The sequence below is a fragment of the Dermacentor variabilis genome, chromosome 3, assembly GCF_050947875.1.
Source record: "Dermacentor variabilis isolate Ectoservices chromosome 3, ASM5094787v1, whole genome shotgun sequence".
Taxonomy (NCBI): Eukaryota; Metazoa; Arthropoda; class Arachnida; order Ixodida; family Ixodidae; genus Dermacentor; species Dermacentor variabilis.
Genome location: NC_134570.1, coordinates 17,261,239 through 17,288,095, shown reverse-complemented (window position 1 = coordinate 17,288,095; position 26,857 = coordinate 17,261,239). Strand labels below are relative to the sequence as shown.

Sequence of the window (26,857 nt, the reverse complement as noted above, 5' to 3'; positions counted from 1 at the left end):
TTGAGGCACGCCGTGGTGGGGGACTCCTGGATAATTTTGACCACCAGGGGATCTTTAACGTCGATATGACGCAAAACCCGCGCCGCGGAACTCACGGGCCGCTGACTTTCAGCGCTCAGCGCGAAAAGACAAGTGTATGATGCCCTTTATCTGCCTTTTGAACGTCGCTATTGGAAATGACAACACTTCAGCGTTCTAGAAGTTACAGCTTGAGCGATATTGTGAAAAACATTATGAAGAACTCGGAAGCAATATCGCTTGTAACTTATTTGGGCAGTAACTAGCCTATGTAATGCGGTCCCGTGAAAAGGGTCGAGGATCAGAGACCGCATTATTTTACCTTTTGAGTGGCTGCCCGGATGATCGCGTTTTGTTCTTGCAAACTTGCCCGGATGTTCTTGTTTGAGTGCCCGGACAACGGCTCTGGCTTTTGGCTCAAGGTCACTTGAAGGTCGCTGACAACGGGAGCTAAAAGCATTTCATACTTAAAAGAGGTGACGAAATAGCAGGGACGAGTACAGTTACAGATAGCAATTTCAGATAACCGGCTGCTTGCCAACTACCAGTGTAGCAAAATATGTCCTTCTGGGTAGCAATTATCTTATGGTTCGATCTTGCCAGATGGTTATGCAACGTCTTCATGGAGGATCCTGCTAGGTGAGATTGGGAAGTGCCAACAATCGAAGGCACCGGCGATAGTAAAGGCCCAACCACACGCGGTGAATCGTGCGCGCCTGGCTGCGCGTCACGCGTCTGCGAGGCCGTACGCGCCTGTCCTACGCGTCTAGAGAGGGCAGACGCGCAGGAAACGCGCGCGTCAAGGAGGTCTTGATCTTGGGCGTCTTTTTGAGCGTACGCGACGGAAGTGGCAGCTTGTGCACCGACGTCACGTGGGCCGCATGTACACTTCCGGCGGTTCGGAAAGGTTGTTGAAGTTTCAGAATCGTGCGGAGACGCCGGGAGTCGCTGCTGGTTTCGTGTCGATAGAGCACAGAGGCTATGGAGGCGATCAACAACGAAGCGCTGATCGCCTGCGTTGAGGCTCGACCTGCGCTTTGGTAGCAGGCGAAACACGAGCGCCACTAGAACAAGCACTTGACGAGGTGGTCGTGGATCGTCATGCCCAACGCTGCCGAACAGGTGAGTGCTCGGAATTTTATACGGGCGTCACAGCGGAGCAGTTTCAATCGCGATCGAGCCCGATCGGGGTCGGATTTTGTGATCACGATTGCCTGTACCGCGCAATGTGCGTAGAACCGATCGTGATCGAGAAATTTGATCGCGCTCGATCGCCATCGAAAGCCTAGCTGTGTGGCACTGGTATAAGCTGACTCTCTCATCAGCCGACTCGCAGATGTCTAAAACGCGTTTCGTCTGTGCAGATGACGTTATCCCAGCGCTGCAGAAGTGATGGAAGTCCGCGGGGAATAAATTTCGGCGCCTGGGAATACGTTTCAGAAAGAAAAGAGCCGCGCCGTGCCAGACGACGTTCAGGACGACGTCATCTGGCTGTTTTTCGACCAGATGATGTTTCTGCGCCACACAATGGAGAGTAGACCGTAAGTGATCTTGAAGTTTCCACCTTAGCCGGCGTGTTAAAAATGAAACACGGGATTTTAGTGCTTTCCCTTTACCACGTTAACCGGCGATGCCGTATGTTTGTGTTATAGCTGGCAATGCACCGCACTTATGGGAATCGACTCAATATTGTGCTTACACAAGCAAGTCGACGCACAGTATGCATTATATTCAGCTTTGTCTAATTGGCGATAAAATATTTGTGCTGCATCGCCGCTCCGATTATCGCATATTTCGTTAAATGTGATCCGGTGAGGGGACATAGAAGCAGTACAAGAATAGCTTTGTATATTTATTTAGGTACCCACAAAGCCAGTTTGGCTTTGCAGTGGGGAGCAGAGAAAGCAGAAATACAGGTACAAAATAACAAGTAAAATAGCACTTAAAAACCTAACAGTAAATCATAAGACAGAAGTACAGAGAATATCACATACGAATTAGCAGGATGAATAAAAAGAAAAGGGCTTGCATGATGCACACACAAAAACAAAACACAAAACATGCAAGTAGTTTTTTTTTTTATTCTGTGCACTGATCCTAGAAGGCAGCGTGCAAGTCAATGGCCAGTATTTAACTGAGTATTGAATGTTGAAATATTCATGTATACCTTGGGCACTTCAATGCACAGTTTTAATTTTCCATTTTGTTGCTTGCCAGCAGTGTGCAAATCGGTGCTTCATCACAGACCCTCAAATATTACCTAGCTTGCTTAGGGATTCATTCAGTGTCATCATGCTGTAGGAATAAATGCGCCATAGTACTGACGACATTGTCAGCTGTGTAATTGATAATTCTTTTTGTGTCTGCTCAGCAGTGTCCTTACCTAATTATCAGCCTGCGGTTATTCTGCAGATCCCAGGTGGTGTGGTTACTCGTTTAAGCGAAGCTTTCACAATGTTTGTGGAGAACGCTGTTCCTGCTTAGCAAAATTTTCAAGGAAGGACTAGATGATCCAGTTTAACACATTCGCACTGTGCAAAAAATGATTATTGAAATTTTACATGCTAAAACCACGATCTAGTTACATTATTTTAATTGGTATTTGCATTACGTCCAGTACTTGTCACTCGTGCAACACAGTAGCCAGTAGTCAGCTGGGATGACAATGGTTCAACGACTACAATATCAACATGAGGCGAGCTATTTGGCAAGACAGTAGGAGTGGCGGTAGGAAAGTCCAGAGAAGAGGCAAAAAAAGCTTGGCTGTAAGAAACCTTCTGGAAGGGTTTGCTCGCTAAGGTCAGCTTTGCTGGGCCAAAACACCCTTTACAAGGCAGATGGCAAGAAGGCAAACATTATTAGATGTAACTTCCTAAATACAAACAACAAATGCCCTGATTACTACGCACACAGCTTCACACTGTGTTTAGACGTACATTCAGTTAAGAAAAACAGTTTAGAAAGAGATGAAGTTTACAAACAAGTGAAAGGAAAACAAAGTTACAAGCCAAGAACGTTTCCAGTAGAAAAACTAGAACAGGAGAGAGCCTTATACTAAAGCAAGACCTAACAGTACTACTACTCTATGTTTAGAGAGTGCAAGCATAGGTCTTTCAACATGAAATTTATTAAGTGGTTTTACTGAGTAAATGTAGTGGAATGCTTCCTGCTAATTATTTCAAAACTGAAACATTCCAAATATCATGCACTGTTTTGAGTAGAAGTAATCACTAGGCTTTAGGCATGCAGATCTCGTAAGAACTGCTTAAATGCATCACAAGCAAAAACAGAAAAAGATACAAAAGCTACACTTATGCGCATGCAGAAACTGTTCATTCTGGTTGTATAGGCAAGCCACTTTTGTCCCTACAAAACTGATTCAGAGCTTCAGTGTACGCTAATAAAATCACACACTAAAACAAATGTGGACGGATTTGAGCCTTCATATATTTTTGCATCCAGACTGGCACATTATTTACACATTGACACTATGTGCAACCCTTATTACGCTCACATGCAGGATGTCCGCCAACCTTCCACCAGTGCCCCCATCGAGTGAGGAGGGAAGTGCTGCAGACATCTTAACAAAAAATGTGCCAGTTTTCCAATCTGGCAACACTTGGAAGTGCCATCACCGTCAAGTGAAGAGTCACAAGCGCCAGCATCGACTCTGTCTTCGGCGTCGCATGAGTCTGTGGAGTCTCAGGGCATTTTAGAATCTCTTGAATCACCGATGTTTCAAGAAGTTCTGGTTCCTGAGGATTCTGAGGCACACCACAGCAGCCCGCAGTCAGAAGCATCGCTGGCTTCAGCAGGCAGTCGTAGGCTGGATACGTTAGGAAGCATTGCTTCTGAAGCAAAGTCAAGGGGGAGGAAAAGGAAAAAGAAAGATTAGAGTCGGTTAATATTGGAGGAATTAGGCAATGTTTCAAGTGCAATCAAAAGATGCAAACCACAGGACGACCTCGAACTTTTGCCGTCTCTCTGCTCAAACACATTAGAGAGGTCAGTGAGGATACGCATTTCGACATGAAAATTACATTGATGCAAGTAGGAGAGTAATTCAAAGATTAATGTTTTTGAATGTATACTTTTTGTATAATAAAGCCAAGAGACAATGAAACAAAAGGAAATCATTGATGAATTTAATTACTTTATATCGAAATGGAAAAATAAGGAGGAAAATGAAAGTATATAAGAAGGTAGCTTCTCACTAATGGGAGACAAACCCACAAACTTTGAATTATGCTTGCATTGCTTTACCAGTAGAGCTGCAGCAATGGCTATCCCTCTGCAAACTTTCTTGGGCCTGAATGTGCATGTACTGGATCTCACCCTGGTAGTGTTAGCCAACGCTACTCATGCAAGAACACTCCAAGAGCCTAATCTAGTACACATAAACATTCTATGAAATTGATGATGGAATAGCCTCCAGCTCAATTGGTTTTGGTTTTAGCTCCCACCAGTGGCAAGTTATATTTTGACCACTTTCATTTCCCTTCTCCTTGTGATGTTGACATTACAAATAAAATGAGTTATTTTCCTTTATGCTTTATATATGTTTCCTTGTCTGTTGTTGTCATGTCAAAGCCCCTCAGCTCTTCTTTTTTGTTCATGTTACATTGTGTTGTATCCATATTTTTGTGCGGTATTCAAGAATTTCATAAAGTTGATATCTGTGGGCCTGGTTGGCTGGCCATTGCTGCTGTAGAGATGTGTGAACATGTTTTAGCAACACACCTACGATAAAGAAGCACTGACTTGCAACTAAAGGTTTGTTGTTGCAAGACAGATGTTTATCGCTTTCATCTGTGTTTACTCATTCAGCCTGTCTTGCAGCAATGAACCTTTTTGAGTTCACCACCTGTGCATGAAGAGTTTGTGCATGCATGTAGAGATGCCTGTACATGCCTGTAAATAAAAAAATGTAATGAACCTTCAACCAGACCCCACTGAAAATTTCGGTTATATGCTGCAAGTTGCAAAGCCTGTCGGGGCGTTCTAGCAGCGCAAGCATTTTTCATATTGTTTTATTATTATTAGAAGAGGTAGCAGAAAGGCAAAAGTCTTGCCACCACATAGCCAGGAGGCAAGGTTCACTGCCAACATAGACAACTTCTACCTCTCCCACAACTATCATCCACAAGCCACATTCCTTGCATTTTTTTTCTTCGTGTTCCGTGGCTCAGTTCCGGAGTTGGTTTTGCATGTTCTGCATTGGATGTTTGGCCAAAGTCTTTGTACGTAATCAGTGACATTGAAGGCAGTGTGTAAATGAGACATTTATACGTATGACCCTGCTTCACTGGCAGGAAGCAGGGCTACCTGACGGGAGCCGTGAACAGCATGTGAGCTTTAAAAAATTTCTTAAGCTGAAAAAAATGTAAGAAATTTCTGCGGCTGTCGTGCTGTTCTGCAGTTTAATACTTTGCAGGCACGATCGCCACTATATGACTTACACACCACTGCAGAGTCTAGCCGCCTCAATCCCCACACAGTAAGTCAAGGCAACGTCTTTTATGTCTTACCGGGATGCCAAGTAGCTTGAATGCAAGTTGAAAAAAAATTAGTACGCATGTTTCAATTGTTTGAATACTAATTATGATGACATGATTTTTCTTCACAATGATCTACATGGCTGTGGGGGGCCCTTTTCAGGTGACATACGATCAAAATTCATTTGTGTAGGTTAGCTACCACCTTTGTTTAATACTACATGTGCAAGCATACCTCAGTGCATGTTTTACAGGTTGCGCAAGGTCAAAAGCACTGAGGTAGCTTTTGTGCGATGCCAGTCGATGGCAGTTTTTTTTAGAGTTAGCCGTAACTGTTACACTGGTGATGCAGTAAGTGGAAACTTTCAGTCTCTGTGCTCATGCGATCATTTTTTTCTTGTATTTCTTTTCACGCGCATTGTCAGTACCATCATTACTATTTCTCGTTTTGTATCAGCATTTCGTGTCCCATTTTTTTTATTTGTTTATGAGTTAATAAATAGTTAGTTGTGTATAATTCTGTATTCTGTGGAAAGAGAGAAATAAAGATGATTATTAATATATTATTATTATTATTATGTATTAGTATTTTTTATGCACGCTCATTGTCAGTCATTTCCTTCTTTCTTTTGTTTTGCTTCAATGTTTTGTGGCTCCTTCCTGATTTGGCTTCCAAAAGGCGGCGGGCAGTAATATGTAAATAAAATAAATGATACATTAAATGACAAAGAAACGGTGTTCTGTATTCCTGCAATCGCACATTATTACTCTAGGCGCAACTGTCCTTTACCAACCTCAATGCTACAGCAAGTCGTTCTCCAGGCTCCAGGGGTTTCTCGAATGTGGTGCTGCCGTGTGAGGGCCTCTGCTAAAAAGCTCAATAGCTTGTCCAAGAGCTGCGGCGCCTTGCGAAAGAACTTGTAGAAAAATCCGTGGTCATCCTGACGTATCCGTTGCATCTGTAAAAAATGGTGCATTATTGCCTGGCAGCAAGACCATGCCCTGCCCATATACACGCGCAGGTATCAGGAGCTGTACACTTTTCACAGACACACACGTATAGCCACTAGCCATCATTAATTTTACCCCCTGCTTTGTTTATGTGCTTGAATACAAACAGTGGTTCGGCAAAACAGGAGAGCCAGTCAACGGTATATTAAAATCGTGCGGCCACTGCCAAGAAACTTCCGAAATTAGTCGCACAGAATTTTAACCTGCCCCCCAGGTCACAATTTAATTACATTACACTTCATATTCTACAGTCACAATTCTGAGAGACAGAAAATATAGGAAATCTTATCTCCTCCACAAGCTTCATATAAGACAACCAACACGTGTAAAAAGGTGTTCTTGAATCTATGTGCTATACTAATGGCACAAATATAACTAGCAGTCCTTAGCTTTTTGTAGGGGTGTGCTAATACCGAAAAGTAGATTTAGAATCGAATCAAATGAAGAAAAAATAATCTGGATATCAAATAAAATATCGAATAGCAGAAAATGTATTACAAAACTTAATCCTTACAAATTTTGTGCAAGAAAAGAGGCTGCTACACAAGCTCTGTGTAAACAGTATGGTCTACTGTTAATAATGAAGGGAGCCCCAAATTAGTATTACAGATTGTCTGTTGAATCAAGCGCTTCTTCCCCTCTGACGCTGAACAGTTAATGACCGTATGTCGTACGGCATACACGGGTTAGACAGACGGCGGTTGAAACGTCGTGAGGTGTTGTCACCACGTATCCAATATACTATCTGTATGCTTCCGGCGGCTAATCAGCCCGATCTTCGCCTATGCTTTCGCGCTTTCCGCACTACACCCTGCTCTTGTCGTTCCCCCTGTTCGCGTGCGTCACGTTATCGTTTCGATCGGTGCTGTCAACCTGGACGAACCTTGCACCGACGACGCGATGCTGTTCTGCGAATTGGGCGTTCGCGCTCTGCGAGTACGATCCCTGCATTACTACTTTAACCCTTTCGCTTATGCTCGCACTTAAAAACGCTGATAAGTAATTGCTGTCCTAACGAAGATAAGTCTCCATGTCCAAACACTGGCTCCTAGTTCTACCACTGTAGATCATCGAAAGGAAAGAAGTTACTCACAGCCGTAAAGTCCTTCTTCTTTACGCAGTTGAAAGACTGGCCGGACCCACCAACGTCGCCGCCGCAGAGGCCGCAGACGCTTTCTGCGCTCCCGCCGCCGTTGCAAGAGCAGCAGCAGCAAAAGCTTCTTTCTCATGTGGTACTACATTACGGGGAGAGAACGCTGATGCCGGCGAAGCAAGCGGCTAAGCAAGGGCTCGGCAGCAACGTCGTGCGTGGTCGCGCGCAGATGTCAGCTGCAGTTGTGAGCAAGCAGACGCTATCGCGCGTGATGTTGATAATTGATGTAGCTTTTCTTGCCATAAGGATGTATAGATACGAACAGCGTGCGTTTCTCAACTTAAAAACAATGTACTAGCTCTAACATTGATAAATTAAATAAACATGGCTAGCCATAAAGAAATTAAAGATAAACTTTTCTCAAAGCCAAAGACGACCGTTTCCGCCATCGCTGGGCAGCTGGTCTGTCAGCCCTGTGCTACGCGCAGCGAAGCGCGCACGTGTGCGCGTATCGTGTGGCTGGACGCCCTTCCCTTCATCACCCGCGTACGCGCACGCAGACGCGTACGCTTACGTGTACGCGTAGCGAGACGCGTATCACGGGCTGCGTGTGGTTGGGCCTTAAGGGCTTATCTGACACCAGTGTCAAGCGAGGCACTCGACAACCAGTGCGACATGAGTAAGAGCCCGCGCGCGACAAAAATACACATTGAAACACGAGAACGTCCTACAAGGTTGCAGCCGTGCTTCATAGACGGCGCTGCAATCCCGCAGCGAAGCATAACAAAGCATCCTTTTTATCTATTTCCTCGCTTGACAACAACTGTGTCGCGCTACTCGCTTCAACCAAGTTCTTGGTACTGTAAGCGCCGTACTAAGGGGCGAAATTGTGCGTCTTTCGTTAAATATTTGTGTAGTGCGGCAGGCCTATCAGGAAAACGATAGAGAGCTGGTGAACGCTCCTTTCCCGTAACGTTCTTTAGGTAAGACTCAAAGTATGCAAGGAAATAAACTGAGGCCTCATCTCAGACCGCCCACATGAGCCGGAGTGCCCCAGAATGAGGGCTACGCAGTGGTCGCACACCGAATAAACAAAACCGAATATATCAGGCTTTACTCCAGAGTTCGGCTCCCTTGGCGCAACACGGGACTAGCAGTGTTGCTCACAAGTGTTTCCGCCCGTGGTGCTTTTCGAACACATGCCGCGTACCGTTTTTATCATCGCCACGCCAGTACTGAACGCTGCAATTTGCGTTGAGAGCGAGCGGCACTAAAGCGGTCGCCCGTATACATTGCTTCGACCGCGCAAGTAGTTAATGCTTTGATCCCGGATGAACCCCATTGCGCGGCTTGTCCGACATGCGTCGCCGCTCGTCGCATAAAGGTTACGGCCGCAGTCAGACGACAGTTGCACCGGCGAAGTTGTTTTCGTGCCCAGCGCCAATTGAAATGAAACAGCGGAGCGCTCGGTTGTTGCTCCGCTTAGCGAAAAAGCAATAAAGTGCGTGAATTATACGTCAACTCTGATACGTCACTGGCAATGATCGTGACGCGGCCGAGCTAGTCACGTAGCCTTGCCCCTGCCCTTCACTCCGCTCATAAAAGTGATGTATTCCGCTGTTGGTATCTTTATTCATTGTTTTATTTATTTACATTACATATGCCAAATATCAAGGAGGGGAGGATTGACAAACCACACACTCCTCGACATTGCAACGCCGCATCATACAGTGTTCGTCTGAAAAGCTATATCAGTGATTATATATTCAAGCGACTATACACGTCGCAGCGCGCTAGGACCAGTTCAGATTGGTGGAGGGGGTAGTTGGCTTACGTACGCGCCGTCGCTCAGTTAAGGCTCAGTCATCCGAGACTATCTGGCGAGTAATTAAGGACAGCCTTTTCCGTGAAACTCGTTTTCATTTCCCGAGCAATCCGTAATGCAGCGCTCGTTGGAGCGAAGCAGCACCATCAAGATTTGTGTGAGACTAGGCGAGACCGCAGCGGAAACTTTTCTTATGATAAAGACGGCCTTTGGGGAGAATTGTTTGTCGGAACGTCAAGCCTACCGATGGCACGAGGCCTCTTTAGAAGATCGTGAAGAGGTCAGCGATGAAGCCCGCACTGGACGGCCACCAATGACCATCACCAAGGAAAATGTGACGCGTGTGAGATCTTTTAAACTCAGACCGTCGTTTGAGCGTCGTTTAGTGGCGCAGACAAAGCTTCTAAGCAGTACAGTTCACGAATGATTTGCAGATGCGAAAACTGTGCGCGAAGATTGTGCCCAAAGTGTTAACGAACGACCAAAAATCGCGCCGCGTTGAAACGTGCCAGGAACTTTGGGACTTGTGTGAAAGTGACACTCATTTTTTTACAATGTCATCACAGGTAACGAACCTTGGACGTTTGAACACGACCCCGAAACAAAAAGGCAAAGTGCCGAGTCGCACATCTCGGTGTCCCCTCGCCTCACGGCGAGAATGAGCAATTCGAAGGTCAACACCATGCTCACTGTATTCTTTGACATCAGGGGGCTCGTCCACCATGAGTTTGTACCACATCGTATAACCGTCAACGCCACCAAATTCAACGTGGAAGTGCTCAAGAAACGAAGGGTTCATCGCGTCCAGCCTTACATCGCGGGCGATTGGAAACTTCACCACGACAACGCGCCAGCCTACAACTCCTTCATGGCGACCCACTTCTTGGTCTAATCATAGCTGCCAACGGTTCTCCAGTCGCCCTACAGTCCCGATGTGGCTTCCTCAGGCTTCTTGTTTCCACGATCGAAAAACAAAAAGATAACGTGTAGTAGATGGGAGCCGAACCCACAACCTCCGCATTACGCGTGCGTTGCACTACCAATTGCGCTACGGCGACGGCTATCAAACCGTCCACTAACTTGGGTGCTTATGTTTACTAGATCTAGCCCTAGCAGTGTTAGCCAGCGCCACTCAGAGCCAAGGTGGACGGATGTGGAATATCCTTTTTTGCCCGATGGCGTCACGTAACACGTGATCTCAGGAGAGCGGGCACGTGGCTAATAAACCTTCGCGTGCTACCTAATGACATCAAGGCTGCCAGATTCGAGACCCCCGCAATGAATGAATGAGATAAGGGGAACTTCGGCGCTCGATTTTATTAATCGTGACCACATAAAGCCAACAGACAATGAAGCCAAGGGAAGCTTTGGGGAAATTAACTGTGGTTTAAATTGGAATGTAGAAAATAATGAAGAAAAGGAAACTGAAAGCGGACGAAAAGATGACGTGTCGCAGGTGGGAGCACAATTGGTAGTGCATCGTACGCGTACTGCGGAGGTTGTGGGTTCCGCTCCCACCGGCGACACGTTATATTTTCATCCACTTTCATTTCTCTTTCTTTGTTATTTTCTACATTCCAATTTCAACTACAGCTAATTTCTTCGATGCTTTCCTTGGCTTAATTGTCTGTTGGCTTTATATGGCCATGATTAACAAAATCGAGCCCCTCACTTCCCATTCTCTCGTTTATCCGAAAATAAGAACTCGCTTAGAGCCACCCGCCGTGGTTGCTCAGTGGCTATGGTGTTGGGCTGCTGAGCACGAGGTCGCGGGATCGAATCCCGGCCACGGCGGCCGCATTTCGATGGGGGCGAAATGCGAAAACACCCGTGTGCTTAGATTTAGGTGCACGTTAAAGAACCCCAGGTGGTCAAAATTTCCGGAGTCCTCCACTACGGCGTGCCTCATAATCAGGAAGTGGTGTTGGCACGTAAAACCCCAAATATTATTATTATTATCGCTTAGAGCCCACCACAACTTACAGGCATGCGAAATTGCACCATCGCAATGCGAAATCCCGAACACGTGCACAATGCAAAGTAGGTGTAGCACTTGATCAAATGAGGTTTCGTTCTCGTCTATGTGACGGTAAATCGCCCAATGGCGATGTAAGTTTGTAGGAATACGGAATGCCACTTAAGATGCGAACACCAGATCTCAGATGAGATCACCAGTGTGCATGCCAGCCGTGGTGGTTCAGTAACTAAAGTTTCTCTTGTCGAGCATGAGGTCACGTTTACGCCACAGCGGCCGCATTTCGGTAGGGGGCGAAGTGAAGAATAAAATCTAGTATTTACTACATTTTACTATGTGGCAGAAGTCACCGGAGCCAACTGCGGTGTCCCTCGTATCCCTGTCGCAGTTTTGGGAAAGTAAGTTGTGATCACTGGCATGCACTGAAAAGCCGCAGGGAATATTTTTTGTGCCAAAAATATGTTAATGCCATGAAGCTTAATATTTTCTTAAGATGTTTAATATGGTTAAAGGACGGAACGTAAATGTATTCTGTGGTGAGTTGCTGACATATTGAACTGCTCGCGACGTTTGTATTTCGTTATGCAGGAAGTTTCACCATAGTTACCGAGATTTGAAAACAGAGAGTGCTGGAATTTGTAATCAGATACTAACCAAATAGTTGCCGCAAACCGAAGCGTAAAACTTATCAGTTTGGGTTGTACTGTTGTCGAGCTTTAGCAACATTAACGTCATGTGTTTTTCTTCTGTAATGTGGGGTTCACTAAGCCAACAAACGCTACCGCCTGAAAATTCGCAAGCCTCACGTTTTTGTCTTTCTTATCAAAGCGATAAAAGGTGAATCCGAGAATATTAATTTCGAATAAAGGAGTACGCGTAACTATCTTAATCCGTGGAAAAATTATGAGTCATACCACTGTGTGAAGGTGTATGACCAGCGAAGCTGTTTAGCACAAGACACAGAGGTGACATAATTTTTAACAAAGGTACGAACATATTGTCCTGATCGGTGGTCTTCGTGACGATAGGTATGCACACACCTTCTCGTATCACCACTGTTATTAAATGCGTCCGTCACTTAAGACAGTGAATGGCTCATACCCCCTTACGCATGGTTCATACCACGGTAAATGGTGGTGGTAAAAACTTTAATTCGTCAACAGAAAATGATTTATGAGATTAGATGTAGGAAGTCATGGTGGCTTCGTGAGGTGGCCGTCAGACCGTGTCTTACGGCGACTTCTGAAGCCCAGGCCACGGCCCGCAGTCGAACCGCGGGTTCCGAGCTGGTCACCGCAGCCTCCCACCGCTCTCGGTTGCATAGCTGCCATTCGACGCTAGGTTTGAGCTCAGGGCATCCGTGCAAGATGTGTGCTAAATTGGCTTTGTCGGCCTCCCATAGCGTACACTCGGGGGAGTGTACCCCTGGGTAGACTATGGATAGTTTGTACGGGTTGGGGAAGGTGTATGTTTGGAGTTGCCTACACGTCGCCTGCTGGTTTTTGGTTAAGGAATTCAGGGTGTCTATCAAGTTGACATTTCCAAATTCCCTGAGTTTTCCAGGTTTTCCCTGAGTGCCTTTGCCCATTTCCCTGAGTGATTCAGAACTGTGTTTTATGTAACGACGGGCTGAAACCATATTGCCTGATGCTGTCACTCTCGAGTAAGCACATGAAAAAAATTAAAAAGCGACTTAATCCAATTTGAATACTAAGGAGTAGTGTTTATGTTATTCAAAAAGAGAATAGAAGGCAGGGGTTAGTAAAATGCACAGCAAATAAAGTGTCTTCGAAAAAAAATTGCAAATAAGTCGGACATTCACAAATACGAATAAAAAGGAGATGCACACAGAAGCAAATATATTCGAAGATGAGCTATTTCTATCAACTGATAGCAAGCTCAGTGGTATGAGGCCCGAACTCTGTCACAATTGAGATTCTCTCTCAACCGCTCGTAAGTCAACCTCAACTGTCCTGACATACTCTCAGCCCGCGCACGACGCCTGAGTGTTGTGTTTCACTGCTTTAAAGAGTTTATTTTGGTTTGGATGCGGGACACCTGCATCTCGGCATCAGCCAAAACTGTTTTTTGAGCTCAAGCTCCTTCAAAACGGCGGCAGCAAGCTTCCTTTCCTGTTTATTCCTCAATCCGTACATCATTTCTGTGCTTGTCCTTCTGCCACTCGTTCGCCCCAAGGACCATTTGAAGCATCTTGGTCAGTTGCACAGTCCACGGCCAATTTTTAGAGCTCCCTAGGGGTCGCGAAAACATTCGAAAAATCGGCCAGTTGGAAAAAAGTAAATGCGTGTCATTTACTGCCCTTAGGGGCTCAAACCGCCACAGGCACGTTCGAAAACGCTCTGAAGGCCTGTCGGTGCACATAGTAGGCATATCGGCGCTCGTACTGTGACAGGAAATACCGGGTGCACGTGTGTATAATTAAGGAATACATACTGTTTTCCGTGGCTATAGCCCCTTCCAACGCTTGTCATGCTTCACTGCAATACTTTTGCGTATGCTTCACCATGTGACATTTCTGTGCAGAGTCGAAGCTGAGTTTCGGGAACCGGCATTATGCAACGCACCGTGTTTTCTAAGTTTCTAAGCCAATCGCGAGGACCACAAAAGCGGTGTCCGTGCCATTGCTGACAGCAGCTAATTCTTTCAATAAAGAAACTCGGCACCCAGGGGCAAAAAGCTTCATAGCGAACGTCGAAGCAGCTAGGCCTAGCGTTGCCGCAGTGGTGGCAACGGCTGCCAGCGGATCTGCGTGCGAGAGTGCCGGTTCGAGGTGGCGAAGTAATCAAAACGGCAGCGGTGGTGCCTTTGATTATTGCCGTTTCGGACCTGCGGTCACGGCAAAACGTCCGGAAAATCGGACGGCGAAGGGTTCTTGCGTCCGAAATTTCACACGTTCTGATACGTTGACTCTATGGGGTACGTGGTGGTGCCGCGAAGCCGTCCAAATTATCGGGAATCTGGAAAGTCGGTCGTTGACTGCACACTGGCAACTCATCCAGCCGACGACAGAGCGTCAAAGACAATTCATTGCGATTCCTGTCTGTTTCTCGAGCCAGCATTACCGCGACTTTCGACCCTTCCAATAAAATTGCCGCTAATTTTCCCTGATAGAGGCCCAAATTCCCTGAGTTTCCCCTGACTTTTTCCAGACTACTCAAAATCCCTGATAATTCCCGGTTTTCCCGGGTGGTAGACACCCTGGAATTGTTATTGTGGTTATTCGAGTCTCGTTTTTATAGTGTTGCGTAATTTCGTGGTAGGTTATCATGCGCTCTTTTGCTCCTCGCAGGATCGGTTGGCTCACTGCCCGGTTGACGAGTCCTCGGGCGAAATTGTGAACCGCTTCGTTCCCGGGATGGGACGAGTGCGCAGGGATCCACATGATCCTGATCTGGCGGGCGTGAAATGTACTTCCTTTAGAATTTGTAGCGCCGGTTCGTGGGTTCTGCCTTTGGCAAAATTACGCACTGCCGTCTTGTAGTCGCAGAAAATTATTTTGGCTGCGGTATTTGTGATAGCTATTGCTATCGCGGCTTCTTCCACTTCTTCCGCGTGCCTTCCAAAAACAGTGACCGCGGTGATTGGTTTGAGGTCGTTTCCTACTACCCCTGCAGAGAAAGCGTCGCGTTCTCAGAGTTCGGCTACGTCTACGTAGACCGCCTCCTCGTGGTTTGCATAGTGTTTCTGGAGTGCTTTGGCCCGGGCCTGTCTCCGTTTTGGTGTGATATACTCCGGCTGCATGTTCTTTGGAATTGGGTCGACCCTGAGGCGACTGAAGATGTCTCTGGGTATGGGCCCGACGTTTGTTTGAGTGCTCTCGTACGGGATGTTTAATTTCCTTAGGATGCGTCTTCCCGCAGGTGTCTCAATTGGTTAATCTTTCGTATTGGGCTGTTCTGTGTGCTTCAACTAGTTCGTCGAGCGTGTTGTGGTCACCCATTTTCAGGAGTCTCTCGGTGGATGTGTATCTCGGCAGGTGGATCGCCGCCTTGTAGGTTTGTGTTATGAGGCAGTTTGCCTTTTCCTTCTCCGCTTTATACAGGTTGAGATACGGGAGGGAGTACATGAAACGGCTGAGCACAAAAGCCTGGATTAGACGCCTAAGATCCCCTTCCTTCATCCCAAAGTGCTTGTTGGCGATGCGTCGGATCAAACGGTTGGTTTGGTTCACGCATGCCGCAAGTTTGTCGATAGTCACTGTGTTTTTGCCGTTGCTTTGTAGGTGCATACCTAGTATCCGGATCGTTTGGCCCTCGGGAACTAGGGTAGAGAACTACGGTAGAGAAAATTTTTAACGCAGCCTCCCCATTACGTCGATAGAAGAGGAATTAAATTCTACGCTGGAATGATGAGCGGCAACGGAGCCGGCCGTGCAAGACGACGACGAACGCGCGAGCAGCGGCACGAGCGCGTTCGCGGGTTCATTCGCAGGCGACGCCCGCAGGAGTAGCTGCGGTTAGAGATAACCTAAAAAGCGACAAGCGCTGGAATCGGTGAGGTCAACCCTGCTAACACTGAACTCATTTCGCACCTAATTTCAGACATGCTTTCATTCATTGTTAATTTATTATTCAGGACTGGTTTAGTTCCCTCTGAACTCGAGCGTGGCATAGTTATTCCAGATTTTTAAAAAAGGCGACAACTCATTATTGCACAACTACAGACCTATTTTCATTCTGCCGTTCTTTGGAAAAGTTATTGAGAAACTAATTGAAATACGGCTAACAAAATATCTTTCTAAATTTAATATCCTCTCTGCATGCCAGTTCAGTTCTCGCCATGGGTATTCCACAGAGCTGGCACTTATCTTACGGACCAACTAAAAAAAAATAATTGACGAGGGATTTCTCGCCGCCTCAGTTTTCATCGATATAACGCAAGCATTTGATAGCATTAATCACTATCTTATTTTCTAAGCTCGAAGCAATTGGCATTTGCGGTCCTGCCCTTTCGCTACTAAAAAGCTACTTACATAACCGGGTTCGAGTTGTTTCAGTTTCCAGTGCTTATTCTCGACAGCGAACTACTAACATCGGTGTGCCTCAGGGCTCCATCCTGGGGCCACTCCTCTTTTTAGTTTATATTAATGATTTACCTAATTGTCTTTCTTTTACAAAATGCATTCTGTACGCTGATGATACCACTATATTCACTTTTCATAAAGATATCTCATCTCTCGTTAATAAGCTAAATGCTGACTTGGAAAACTTTCTAAGGTGGTGTAATGTTAACATGTTATCTATTAATGAAACTAAGACAATTTGTTGTATTCTCTTCACATCAGCGAAACATAGCTTCCATTCCACCTATCAGTCTTGGTCCCCACTTCCTTCATCCAAGTTCATGTTCATCTTTCCTTGGCGTTCTACTTGATTGTAATCTGAAATATCACAATCATATTGCCCCCATAAAAAGGAAAATGGCTTACGGTACACGCATCTTAATTAAAGCACGCCCCTACTTCATACGTACCACATTGCTCTCACTTACCACTCTTTCGTCCACTCCCACATTACTTATGGTATGATATGTTGGGGAAACACCTGTAATACTCATACTGCGTCTTTACAGACAGTTCAGAACCGAGCCATCAGAATAATTACCTATAGTTCACGCTTTTCTAATGCCACTTCCTTACTACACGACAATAACATCCTTACTGTTTCTGGGCTCACTAAATACAACCTAGGTATCTTTTCCCACATATTTCTACATAATGAGCTATCATCGATAACATTTTCACCATCTAACCTGAAAACTAATAGTACCACCAGATTCACGCTGAATAACAATTTTCTTTTACCGCGAATCCGCACTAACTACGGTAAACAAACCGTAGAATTCACTTCCATGTCAGTATGGAACACTCTTCCTCTCATCAAAAACACAAGATCTTTGCACTAATTCAAAAGGGAACTCGAAACGCATTTATTATTGACAAACTAATGAGAAAATTTACTATAACCGTTTTTTTTTTCGTTCTTTCCTGCTTGTTTTGGCTTTTTGTTTGATTTCTTTTCTTGTAACTACTGGTATTTTCTTCACATACAATTCTTTATTTTACCGTGAGATAAGCTAAACCTTGTTATTATTTGTAATGAATTCTGTATTTTGCTCTGTAAACGTTCATTTCCTGTTGCTTGTATAATACCTTATTATATGCTACTGTTGCTTTGAGATGTCAATTACCATAACTATTCTTGTACAGGAGGTCCCGATACAGTCTGACTATGGGACCTCCTCCTGCATACTAAACACTTGTAATTTGACCCAACTTCTAACAATAAATTTTGATTCTGATGCCCTAGCCTTATACAGATTCGATGTAAAAACAAACATCGGAGTTACGCCAGAAAGCGGCAGTCACTTCAATTTCGTTACTGCTCCCAGACGCTAAGGCCAGTTGCAAGCGGGTTTCGACGTACATCCCAGCTAAAGAGGCTTCCTGCCAGTGCGCTTCGGAACCTGAGAGCACAAAGCCACCAACCAGGCATACGATCTAAGTGAGTAATCTGCACTTCAGCAATATGAATCGCATCGTCACACTCCCTCACCTCACCAATATTCGGAAGACGATCGTCGCCTCACCTAGTGAGGGTGAGGACGCTATCGCGAAGGCTCGACCTCGTGAGAATGTCCATGTCTGCGTATAACTGAGGCAGCCTGAACAGGCCATCGTCATGAAGAAAATGCGTCAGAATTCAGCAAAAAAGTCTCGGTCGGTCTTCGCAGCGCCTCTCGAATCCTCAACGAAGCTAGCATTCTAGCGTGCGCCCTGGCTGCTCAAACGTCACTACCCATTTTTCAGCGAAGCTTCCTTCGCCTCTTCTCCCGACCTTCCGGGCGCTGATGGTCTTGCCGCGCATGCCGCTGGGTTCCTTGCGACACTACCAGATGGCACTCGCCTCCGCGCATCCCGGCCGGCGCCGCCGCGGCAGCGTTGCCCAGTTTGTGCGTAAGGCACGTGCTGTGCTTGCATTCCTCGGAAATGCAAGAGCTAGGCTGTGGAGGGCGCGCGCTGGGCTGCGATAGTGTAAACATTACACTCGTACATAGCCTGAAGAAAGCGCTTGGAGCTGGCATCTCAACACTGTACTGGCCACGTGTACAAAGGAGCACGTACACACGCGCCAGCAAAATGGCTCGAAAGCGTGCACTCAGCGTCGAGGACACCCCAGGCCCGAAAGAAGCGTCGCGCGGAACAGGAGCGTCTTTGCTACGCACAGCGAAACGTGGTGCAGACTGCGAATGTATGTGTACAATTACACACAATTTTATGATAATCGAATTACGTACAGCCCCATAATTCTATCAAAGTTTAACACTTCTGCCACGATGCAATATGCCATGTAAGGCAATATGATAATGCTCAACCCTCTCAGACATTATAAATTAACAATAACGCATGCACAACAACGCATCAATCAAACACGTCTCCCTATGTGTTCTGTGGACTACGCAGACAGACAACAGTGGTGCACACAAGGTAATGTTTAACATCAACTCACCACTCTCGTATTGGACTAAGCGCTGAATGAACTGCACATTCGCCGCCAACATCACCGCTAATTATATCGTCAATCAAAGCAAACAGCATACAAAGCTCCGCTTACATCGATCTTACATCGAGCTTACAGCTCCCCAGTGGATAAAGGGAAAATCAGACATCCACCCGTTCGTAGCAATTGCTACAAAGGAAACCCATACGGGTTCCTCGAAACAAAAGCCTCATAGTTAAACAAAAATTCGTCCTGGTCCGGGACTCGAACCCGGGACCACCGCCGTTCCGGGGCAGCCGCTCTACCATCTGAGCTAACCAGGCGGCTAGCAGATGGCAGGGCGAAGTCGAATTTGTCGACAACACGAAGGAAAAGACATGTTTTTGCCGCAATTGAACACTCAAAAGAAAGACACGCAAAGACAGCACAGGCGGCAAAAACATGTCTTTTAGCAAGCACCAACTAGGCCAATAAGCAGTTCTGTTGCAACGCGAAGCAAAGGCAAGAGTTTGACGTAGTAGTTCTGCGGAAACCCGCAAGGTGGAGAGAAGTAATCGCGGATTACTTCTCTCCACAGCGGATCCCGCGCTCCCCAGTGCGCGGGATCCGCTGATTTTTTTGAAGGTACGAATTAGACACGTGCTTTATGAATTCCATAATTAGCGGCAGGAGTTACCCCCTTAAGCAACTGAGACACTGTAGCTGAGGGCAGCGGTACACAAGCCATCTCCATAGGCCTGCAAACTACGATCGCGACAGTCCTCGCTCAGTAAGGGCCACTACGTCATCGCTTCAGCACGAGCTTGTGAGCAGTGCCGGTCGAAGCCCAATGAGGGACGCAAGTTAGCGTAAGAACTGGCGATGAATATTGTGCGAGATAAAAATTTGCCTGCCGTGATTCTAACTAAATTGTGCTCACGTATATGAGAAAGTTAACACAGGCAACGACTTAGTCCATCCCACAGCAGCCATGGTGCGTGCGAGTATCCCGAGAGACGCAGGGAGCTCAGGAACGCAATACTTTTGTGCAGTCTGTTCTTATTCCCGCCTGGTATGTTAGGAACGTGAAAAAAAGTGTCCGATGATCACGGTACTCCTTAATGCGAAATTTGAGCGCAGCTCGATATGTGTCTTCATTTCGCGATTGATGAGACCGAAGTGACTGCAATTACTGGCAGTGGGCAGTGCCGTTAACGCATTCGCAGAGGGAGGGGCAGTGTGGGAACGCTGGCATGATGAGCGGCATCGGAGCCAGCGCGAGCAGTGGCACGCGCCCCTTCGCGCGGTTGCGCCGAGGGACGCCGACGCTCAACTCGGGAACGGGTGCCTAAGAGCTGCGCTCTAAAAAAAAACACGATTTGATTAACACTACGGCTAGATGTTGATCGCAGCATCCCTATGGGCGTGGAAGTAACAGCCTCCTTATGTTTGTTATGATAAAGTTGTTTGCATAAACACGGATATCATGATGCGGCATCGCCTGATGGGTTGGCCCGTTGATACATACAGGAGAGTTTCGTGTTGTCGCGCGGTGTTCGAGACGCAGATCCTGAATGTTATTCGTAGTTGGTGACGACACAAAAGTCTAGCTAATTAGAACCGATCTTTTGGAAACCTGACGGCAAGAACATAATTAAAACCACTGTCAGACCATTTCGCACGCATACGACTTCGTATTCAAGACCAATGTTCTACGTAACCAATTCCGAGAGACTATTAGAAAGGATTGAAGGCAATCTGCGTAAAATGCAAAGGAGCCTTGGGAGCGTATACTCACGGCTCCTTCAGCCGGGTCACGTGCAGTCTGGTCGTTGTCATTTTCCGCGCAACGTTGCTTACACCAACTCACACGGCGAGGCAGCACAAAGTGCCAGTAAGTCCGCAAGCGCAAGGACGACGACTCGATGTGGGCGCGGCGACACTATATGTGCGGCATCCAGGCAGCGCAGCGTACCAGCTGGTTCGCTGGAATGTTCGGACGGAGAAGCCGTTCGTGCGAGCGCGGCGTGCCCGTCAGGCGCTATCAAACTTGCCAAATCATGGAAGCAGCGATTTTCTTTTTTCCCGGGGCTGCCCCTTCGCACAGAGGTATAGGCGGTGCACTGCGTATGTAAAGCGTCAAGAAGGAGTGGTGGGCGCAGCTCTCCAACTGTTCGCACTGTCAGAACCGAGCAGCTGTATAGGCACACCAACGCATGCAGAGCGGCAGAGTGAACAGGTGGTACGAGAGTGCCGCCGTATGCCACTAGAAAATAAGGGCGGGGGGGGGGGGGGGGCGAATAGTTAGTGTAGATGTAAACGTGGCATGGCGGTCGACTTCGCGTTTCGAGCGGTATGTACATCACGCATGCATCGCACGACAAGCACGCTTTCTTGCAAAAAAATACTGCAGAGCACAAGTAGGCGTATGTGAGCTTCGACAATCCGCAGCGCAGAACTGGACAAAACAGGACGCGGTCGTTTGCGCCCTTCAACATTTGGGCTTCGATTCATTTACACGAGCCTATTGGGGGATTCCTCCGAGAACAATCGGGAGGGCTGTGTAACAAAAAGCTACCACGTATATAGCTCAGTAAGAAATTCATTCAACGAGCATTCAGTCCTATTCATTCGCGAAGCACATTCCGTTATCAGTTCCTTCACAACGGCGTTCGTGCAGGTTGTCCGGGTTAACCTTCCTTGTTTAACATCGCGGTGTGACACATGGCACTTTCTTCGGAATCGAGTTTCTACGTCACGATTTGCTCCTCTCCGCAGACTGGGGGAAAGCAGCCCTTCGCAATCGAGAATTTGTACCCGTATTGGGCTCAATCGCTATCGAAAGTGTGCCACGCGAAACCGGTTGAGGTATCAGGACACGAACCAAGAGTGTGATAGTCTATGCACGCACTGCGGCTTTTGGCGGCGACTGTCAGATTATTAAACACAGGGTACTCGAGACAGTTCTTGCTGGTCAAGCTTCAGAAGCGGCGAACATTAGAATTTGCACCACAATCTCAAATATTGTTATTTAATAACAATTCACTAATTACCTTTTGATCATAGTTACTGGGTTGGATACTGTAATTACAATATTGATGCCAGCCAGTGCTCAAAGCTTACTAACCCTTTGCTAGAGACCTATAGGAGCTTTTTTGAAGAAATACGGATTGAAGATGTGCCGCGAAATTCTTTGCTGTTTCCATCAGTCAAGTTCTCAATAAGGCATCTAACCACAGTACGCAATCAATGAAAACAGACACATATTTCAGAGCTGCTTGAGTCTGCTAAAGAGCTATTTTTAAATCCAGTGAAAAGACCACGTTACCAGCCTGACGCCTTTGACACAAGTTTTGCAAACGCGACCTTTACGTGACTGGTTTTGTGACAGTTACACATTCATATTTTTTGCAATCTATTCACGACTCAAGTGGAAGAATACTTGAGATTGACAGTAAGCGCTGCGCTTTATTTTTGATCACGTACAATGTTTCATTTACAATGCAGATTTTCGCGTGTAAGCGGAAGAGAGTAATTAATGGAGTTTATCATGAGTACGCGTGTCGCATCTTTCTCTCATGACAAGAGGAATTCATGCAAGCTCTTTATAAGGCATGCTCGGCTCATTTTGCCTGCTAGTGTACGCAGAAACAGAAAAATCCATGCCAAAACAAGTGAAATCCGATGACAGAATGACAGATGTAGCACAGAATGCAAAAATAACATCGACGTTGTTCTTCCTGTCTCTGGCGTCCGAAGAACATGATGAGTCACCTTTTAGGCATAAATCATTATATATACAAAACCTTGCGACAATTTTCCCAGAATTGGTTATTTGGGCAGGATTTTAATTTACATTATTGGCAATGAAAACAAAACAATAAATGTGCGCCCTCGTAGAATCGAGCAAAATTCCGCGAAACTACTGCTTCGGGCTTTCATAGCTGTCATGCTCTTCCGCTGACGTCACTCCCTGCGCTTTTACCTCCGACCGCTGACATCAATGCCGCTGCCATAACACAAGCACACAAGACAGCCCCGCATCCAAGCAGCTGTGCACCGTTTTGCGAAGAGTAGCTTCGGAGTTTATGATGTTTCGGCTGCCAGCAACAGCCTTTGGATCAACGCTGACGCATCAACGGTGGTTCGTCGAGATGAAAACCGCACGTGCCGCTAGAAACGATGGTAAAGAATGACTAATGCGAGGTCCAGGTTGTGTGGACATCGTTACAAAGAAGGAAACAAGAACAATTAAGACCAGGCGCCGCGCCTTCACCCGTGGAGACCCAGTTCGGTTTCTTGACGCCCGATAGAGTGTGCTGCTGCGCAGAAGCAATTCCTCCAACCTGCTCAGGCGACAACTGCGCCCGCAAGAAGCATGACGGAACCGACAGAGACACGTCGAAATGCGTGTCGCACACAGGTAGGTCTGCACACATTAAAGATAAATTCACCTTTATAGGTGTTTCATGACCATAATTCACCCTCTCACAACCACAGAAAATGGTGTTTGAGCGAACGAATACAGTCGTATGAATTCTGGACGTTTTTGTTAACTGCACCGTTTCCCCAATCTCTTGATGAATGTGATGTATTGTGGCGCTAGGGCCAAGTATGACCAAAGAGCGCCAGGTCAAGATCAATTAGTTGGCACTGGAGCGATGAATAACGAGAGACAGATGTGATGTGAGATGTGAGAAGGGGCCTGAAACAGTCGCTGTAAACTGCGTAAAATATATACGCAGTAAGATGATGACAACGAATTGCGAGCTCTAACACCAACATAAGATATATGTACTCTGATGAGATGACATACTAAAAATAAATTATAATAGCCCGATTGCCTCATCAGGGCTCTTGAACGCAAGGTATGCTATGCTATATGCAAATAACGGAGCAGAAGCTTCTAAGTAAGATAGCTTTAGGACTCATAATGTGCAATGTAAGAATGCGATTAAAAAAAATTAGAACAGATTTGCTGTCCAATAAACAGTTGGTGCCAAGAAATGATGTTAGGTGCAATGGTATACGCTGCCGATATGCTAAAGGGAGGCGCTGCTTCCTCTCTTTCTGCTTCCCGACACTCCACAAGGGCGTGGATGACGATGAGACGTTCACCACATATACCACACGTAGGTGGTTCAACACCAGAAAACAAGTTATTTGTACCGAATGTGTGCCCTATTCTTAGTCGACATAACAGGTCATCGGTTTGTCCTGATTTTATTGATGAGGACGTGCCTAATTGTGTCTTCATTAAATTAAGTTTAATCGACGTTTGGGCGTCCCACAAGCCTTGTCAATAGTCGCGCATTTTTCCCGAATGAAAGGTTTCAAATCTATGGCGGGAACAGCTATGGTTGAGTTTACAGCTTTTGTTGCTGTAGTTGGCAATTTCGTTGGCGAGAATATTACCCTCAATACCTCTGCGCCAGCTGTCCAGCATATATTACACGTTGCTTACGTGCACAAACATTGCACAGGAGTGTATAAAGGTCAATAATTACCGGGTTTTTATGCTTTTGCAGCGAACTAAAGCCTTGACAACGCTTAGAGAGAGTAAATATAATTGCCTTTTCTCGTTTTAATTGTTCGATGTGTTTCACAGCTTATAATAGTGCATACATGTGCTTCAGCCGTGAAGGTACGAGGGCGAATCAGTCTTTGCCCCTATTTTTTATAAGCCAAAATAATGTACATACAGGTAATTATATATATATATACGTACTATGGCTACATACCTTGCACTATTTTTCCACATAGTTCCCACACTGGTTCGGACAAATGTCCCATCGCAGCACTAAATTTGAGGTGCCCCTGTGGCAGGATTCGTCCAGATGACTGGAACTACCGTCGGACCGCTCTCCTGGCCAGAACTTCTTCCGCGGACCGAAAACATGGAAATCACTAGGGGCGAGGTACGGACTGTATGATGGGTGGTCCAGACTCTTCCAGTGAAATGTCAATCAGAGACGTACGCCGCCTCCCCGAACGCTCGTTGTGATGCAAGGCTTCACGGCGTTTTGCGAACCCACAACACCCCCACCTCACACTTCCCAAAGCGAGGAAACTTTCCCCACACGTGGGCTGTATTTCCCTGTGCATTCCGACGGCCGTTCGTCCCTTGCTCCATAGAAAACGAACTACACTTCGTTGCTCGTATGCCGTGGACGTGTGAAGCACAACCGCCATGACTTCAACAACTGACAGCAGAGCCCGTGCCGCGGAGCTACATGCGGATAAGGCCGGCCCGGTCCAAGAAAGGTCCGTCGCTGGGAATGGACAATTGGACTTCGCAGCCGTAATTTGGCTTTCAAAAATAGGGCAAAGACTTTCCGATTCACCCTCGTATTGTTTGCGCATGCAGAATGTCGGACTCCGAGAAGGAAGGACCGACTGCTGAATAAGACACACCGGCATGCCACTTCGATGCATCGGTCAAAACTGCTGGCAGCAGTACGTCGACCGAAGTTCAAGGAAATGCATTCAAATGTGCATCTAAGGAGCAGGCTTAGTGACTTCAACAAACGACATGTCACATTCCACGAGCTGCCGCTAACACGGCGGTGACAGCTTCGCAGGAAACATTACGTGATGTTGTAGGAGTGGGAAGCACATAACTTCACCGAGATTCCTCAGACGCAGTGAGAAGGGGTTCCTTGCTCTGGACCGATTATTGAAGAGGACATATCGTTTAGAATTGTGTAACAAGCATGTTCAGGATTAGAAATTACTTTTAGATAATAGATGAAGCTGGAATATGACCTCTGTAGACAGAGTGCCCACTCATTTGATTCTACGTAGAGACTTGTCCTGAAGGCACCAGCCTCGAGACGGATACCTAAATGGTGAGCTGGGTCTAAGATTTTTAATGCGCCTGGCATTGTGGAGCGATATATTAGAGCACCCAAAGCCCAGGCGAGAGCGGACAAGGCGCCTGTACAACTTCAGGAGACATGTTCAATCACTACCGCATGTGTGTGACTGAAGCTTTAGGAGAGGTTCATTGTTTTGAGACATTTCGTCTTCAGAAGTTTAATATGGCGAATGCGTAAGTCTAAGCGCTTAGTCTAAAATGATTCCCAGGAATTTATGTTCGCTGTTCACAGAGTTGATCTCCCTTGATCATAATACTTGGCAGTGGTGCTAGACCTCTCGTTTGGAGAGAAGTACGTAAGTACTTTTTCGGGTGTTTGTTCTGAAGCCATTCTCATTCGCCCATTTAGACAACTTGTTTATTCCAAGCTGCAGCTGTCGTTCGAAGATAGCAATATTGCATGATTTGAAACTTATCTGCACATCATCGACATACATGGAATAAAAGACTGGGTGGAATTACTATGCTGAGAATTCATTTTTACGATAAATGGAGGGACGGACGGATGAACGCATGATATGAGCGTGCCCTTAGGAACGGGGCGGTGGGTTGGGCCACCAAGCTCTTATTTTATTTCCTAATGTCCCACCTATGTTAAAGAAAAGAAAACACTACGATGAATTCCCATAACCAAAGCTTCTGAACCCCCATTGTGAACTGTTTTTGTACACCTCCATTGCTTGTCGTTTCCCTACTTCCACCAATCTTCCAAACATCTCTTACTAATATTTATTGCGGACATGTTACTTTCCCCCTGCTCTCAATGAACCCAAGAGTTTCAAGGAGGCCAGAGACGCCTAAATCGACCACTGGGCAGATATTTTCACATTCTAATAAAACATGCTCCATCGTTTCCATGGATTTACCGCAGCAAGCACATGTTTCTTCCTTCTTATATCTCGTTCTATAAGTGCGTGTTCTAAGGCATCCTGATCTCGCTTCGAAAAGTAATGCGCTTCAGTTTGAGTGATCATAAATTGTTTCTTTCCTGATTTAGTTTTTTTTCCTCTTTCTACAAATGAGATTATCTCAGCCTTTCTGACTTCCCGCTCGACGTTCTCTGT

At 46.2% G+C, this 26,857-nt stretch overlaps 3 protein-coding genes and 1 long non-coding RNA gene across 7 annotated transcripts in view; 2 read left to right on the top strand and 2 right to left on the bottom strand.

The window, feature by feature from the left end:
• LOC142575202 (uncharacterized) overlaps nt 1-26,857 on the top strand; it is a 136,459-nt gene that overhangs the window by 9,266 nt on the left and 100,336 nt on the right. Inside the window, exon 1 of one of the 3 annotated variants that reach the window (XM_075684336.1) lies at nt 22,935-23,339. The exons of the other annotated variants lie outside the window; for them this stretch is intronic. Coding sequence (XP_075540451.1) covers nt 23,295-23,339 — 45 coding nt within the window. The 5' untranslated portion in view covers nt 22,935-23,294. Of the gene's footprint in view, nt 1-22,934; nt 23,340-26,857 lie in introns of those variants that run through there. 3 annotated transcript variants of the gene reach the window in all.
• The window catches only part of LOC142575201 (scoloptoxin SSD14-like), a 108,109-nt gene that overhangs the window by 49,516 nt on the left and 31,736 nt on the right, over nt 1-26,857 (bottom strand). The window contains exon 1 of one of the 2 annotated variants that reach the window (XM_075684335.1): nt 20,715-21,016. The exons of the other annotated variant lie outside the window; for it this stretch is intronic. Coding sequence (XP_075540450.1) covers nt 20,715-20,755 — 41 coding nt within the window. The 5' untranslated portion in view covers nt 20,756-21,016. Of the gene's footprint in view, nt 1-20,714; nt 21,017-26,857 lie in introns of those variants that run through there. 2 annotated transcript variants of the gene reach the window in all.
• Nucleotides 707-4,573, top strand: LOC142575199 (uncharacterized). Its single transcript, XR_012826603.1, has 3 exons — nt 707-1,140; nt 1,383-1,559; nt 3,539-4,573. It is a non-coding gene; the product is annotated as an uncharacterized LOC142575199 (long non-coding RNA).
• LOC142575198 (uncharacterized) lies at nt 1,856-8,195 on the bottom strand. The gene is made up of 3 exons (XM_075684332.1): nt 7,618-8,195; nt 6,308-6,472; nt 1,856-3,869 (listed from the first exon to the last, which is right to left on the bottom strand). The coding sequence occupies exons 2-3, from the start codon at nt 6,470-6,472 to the stop codon at nt 3,600-3,602; spliced, it is 435 nt and encodes a 144-aa protein (XP_075540447.1). The 5' UTR covers nt 7,618-8,195; the 3' UTR covers nt 1,856-3,599.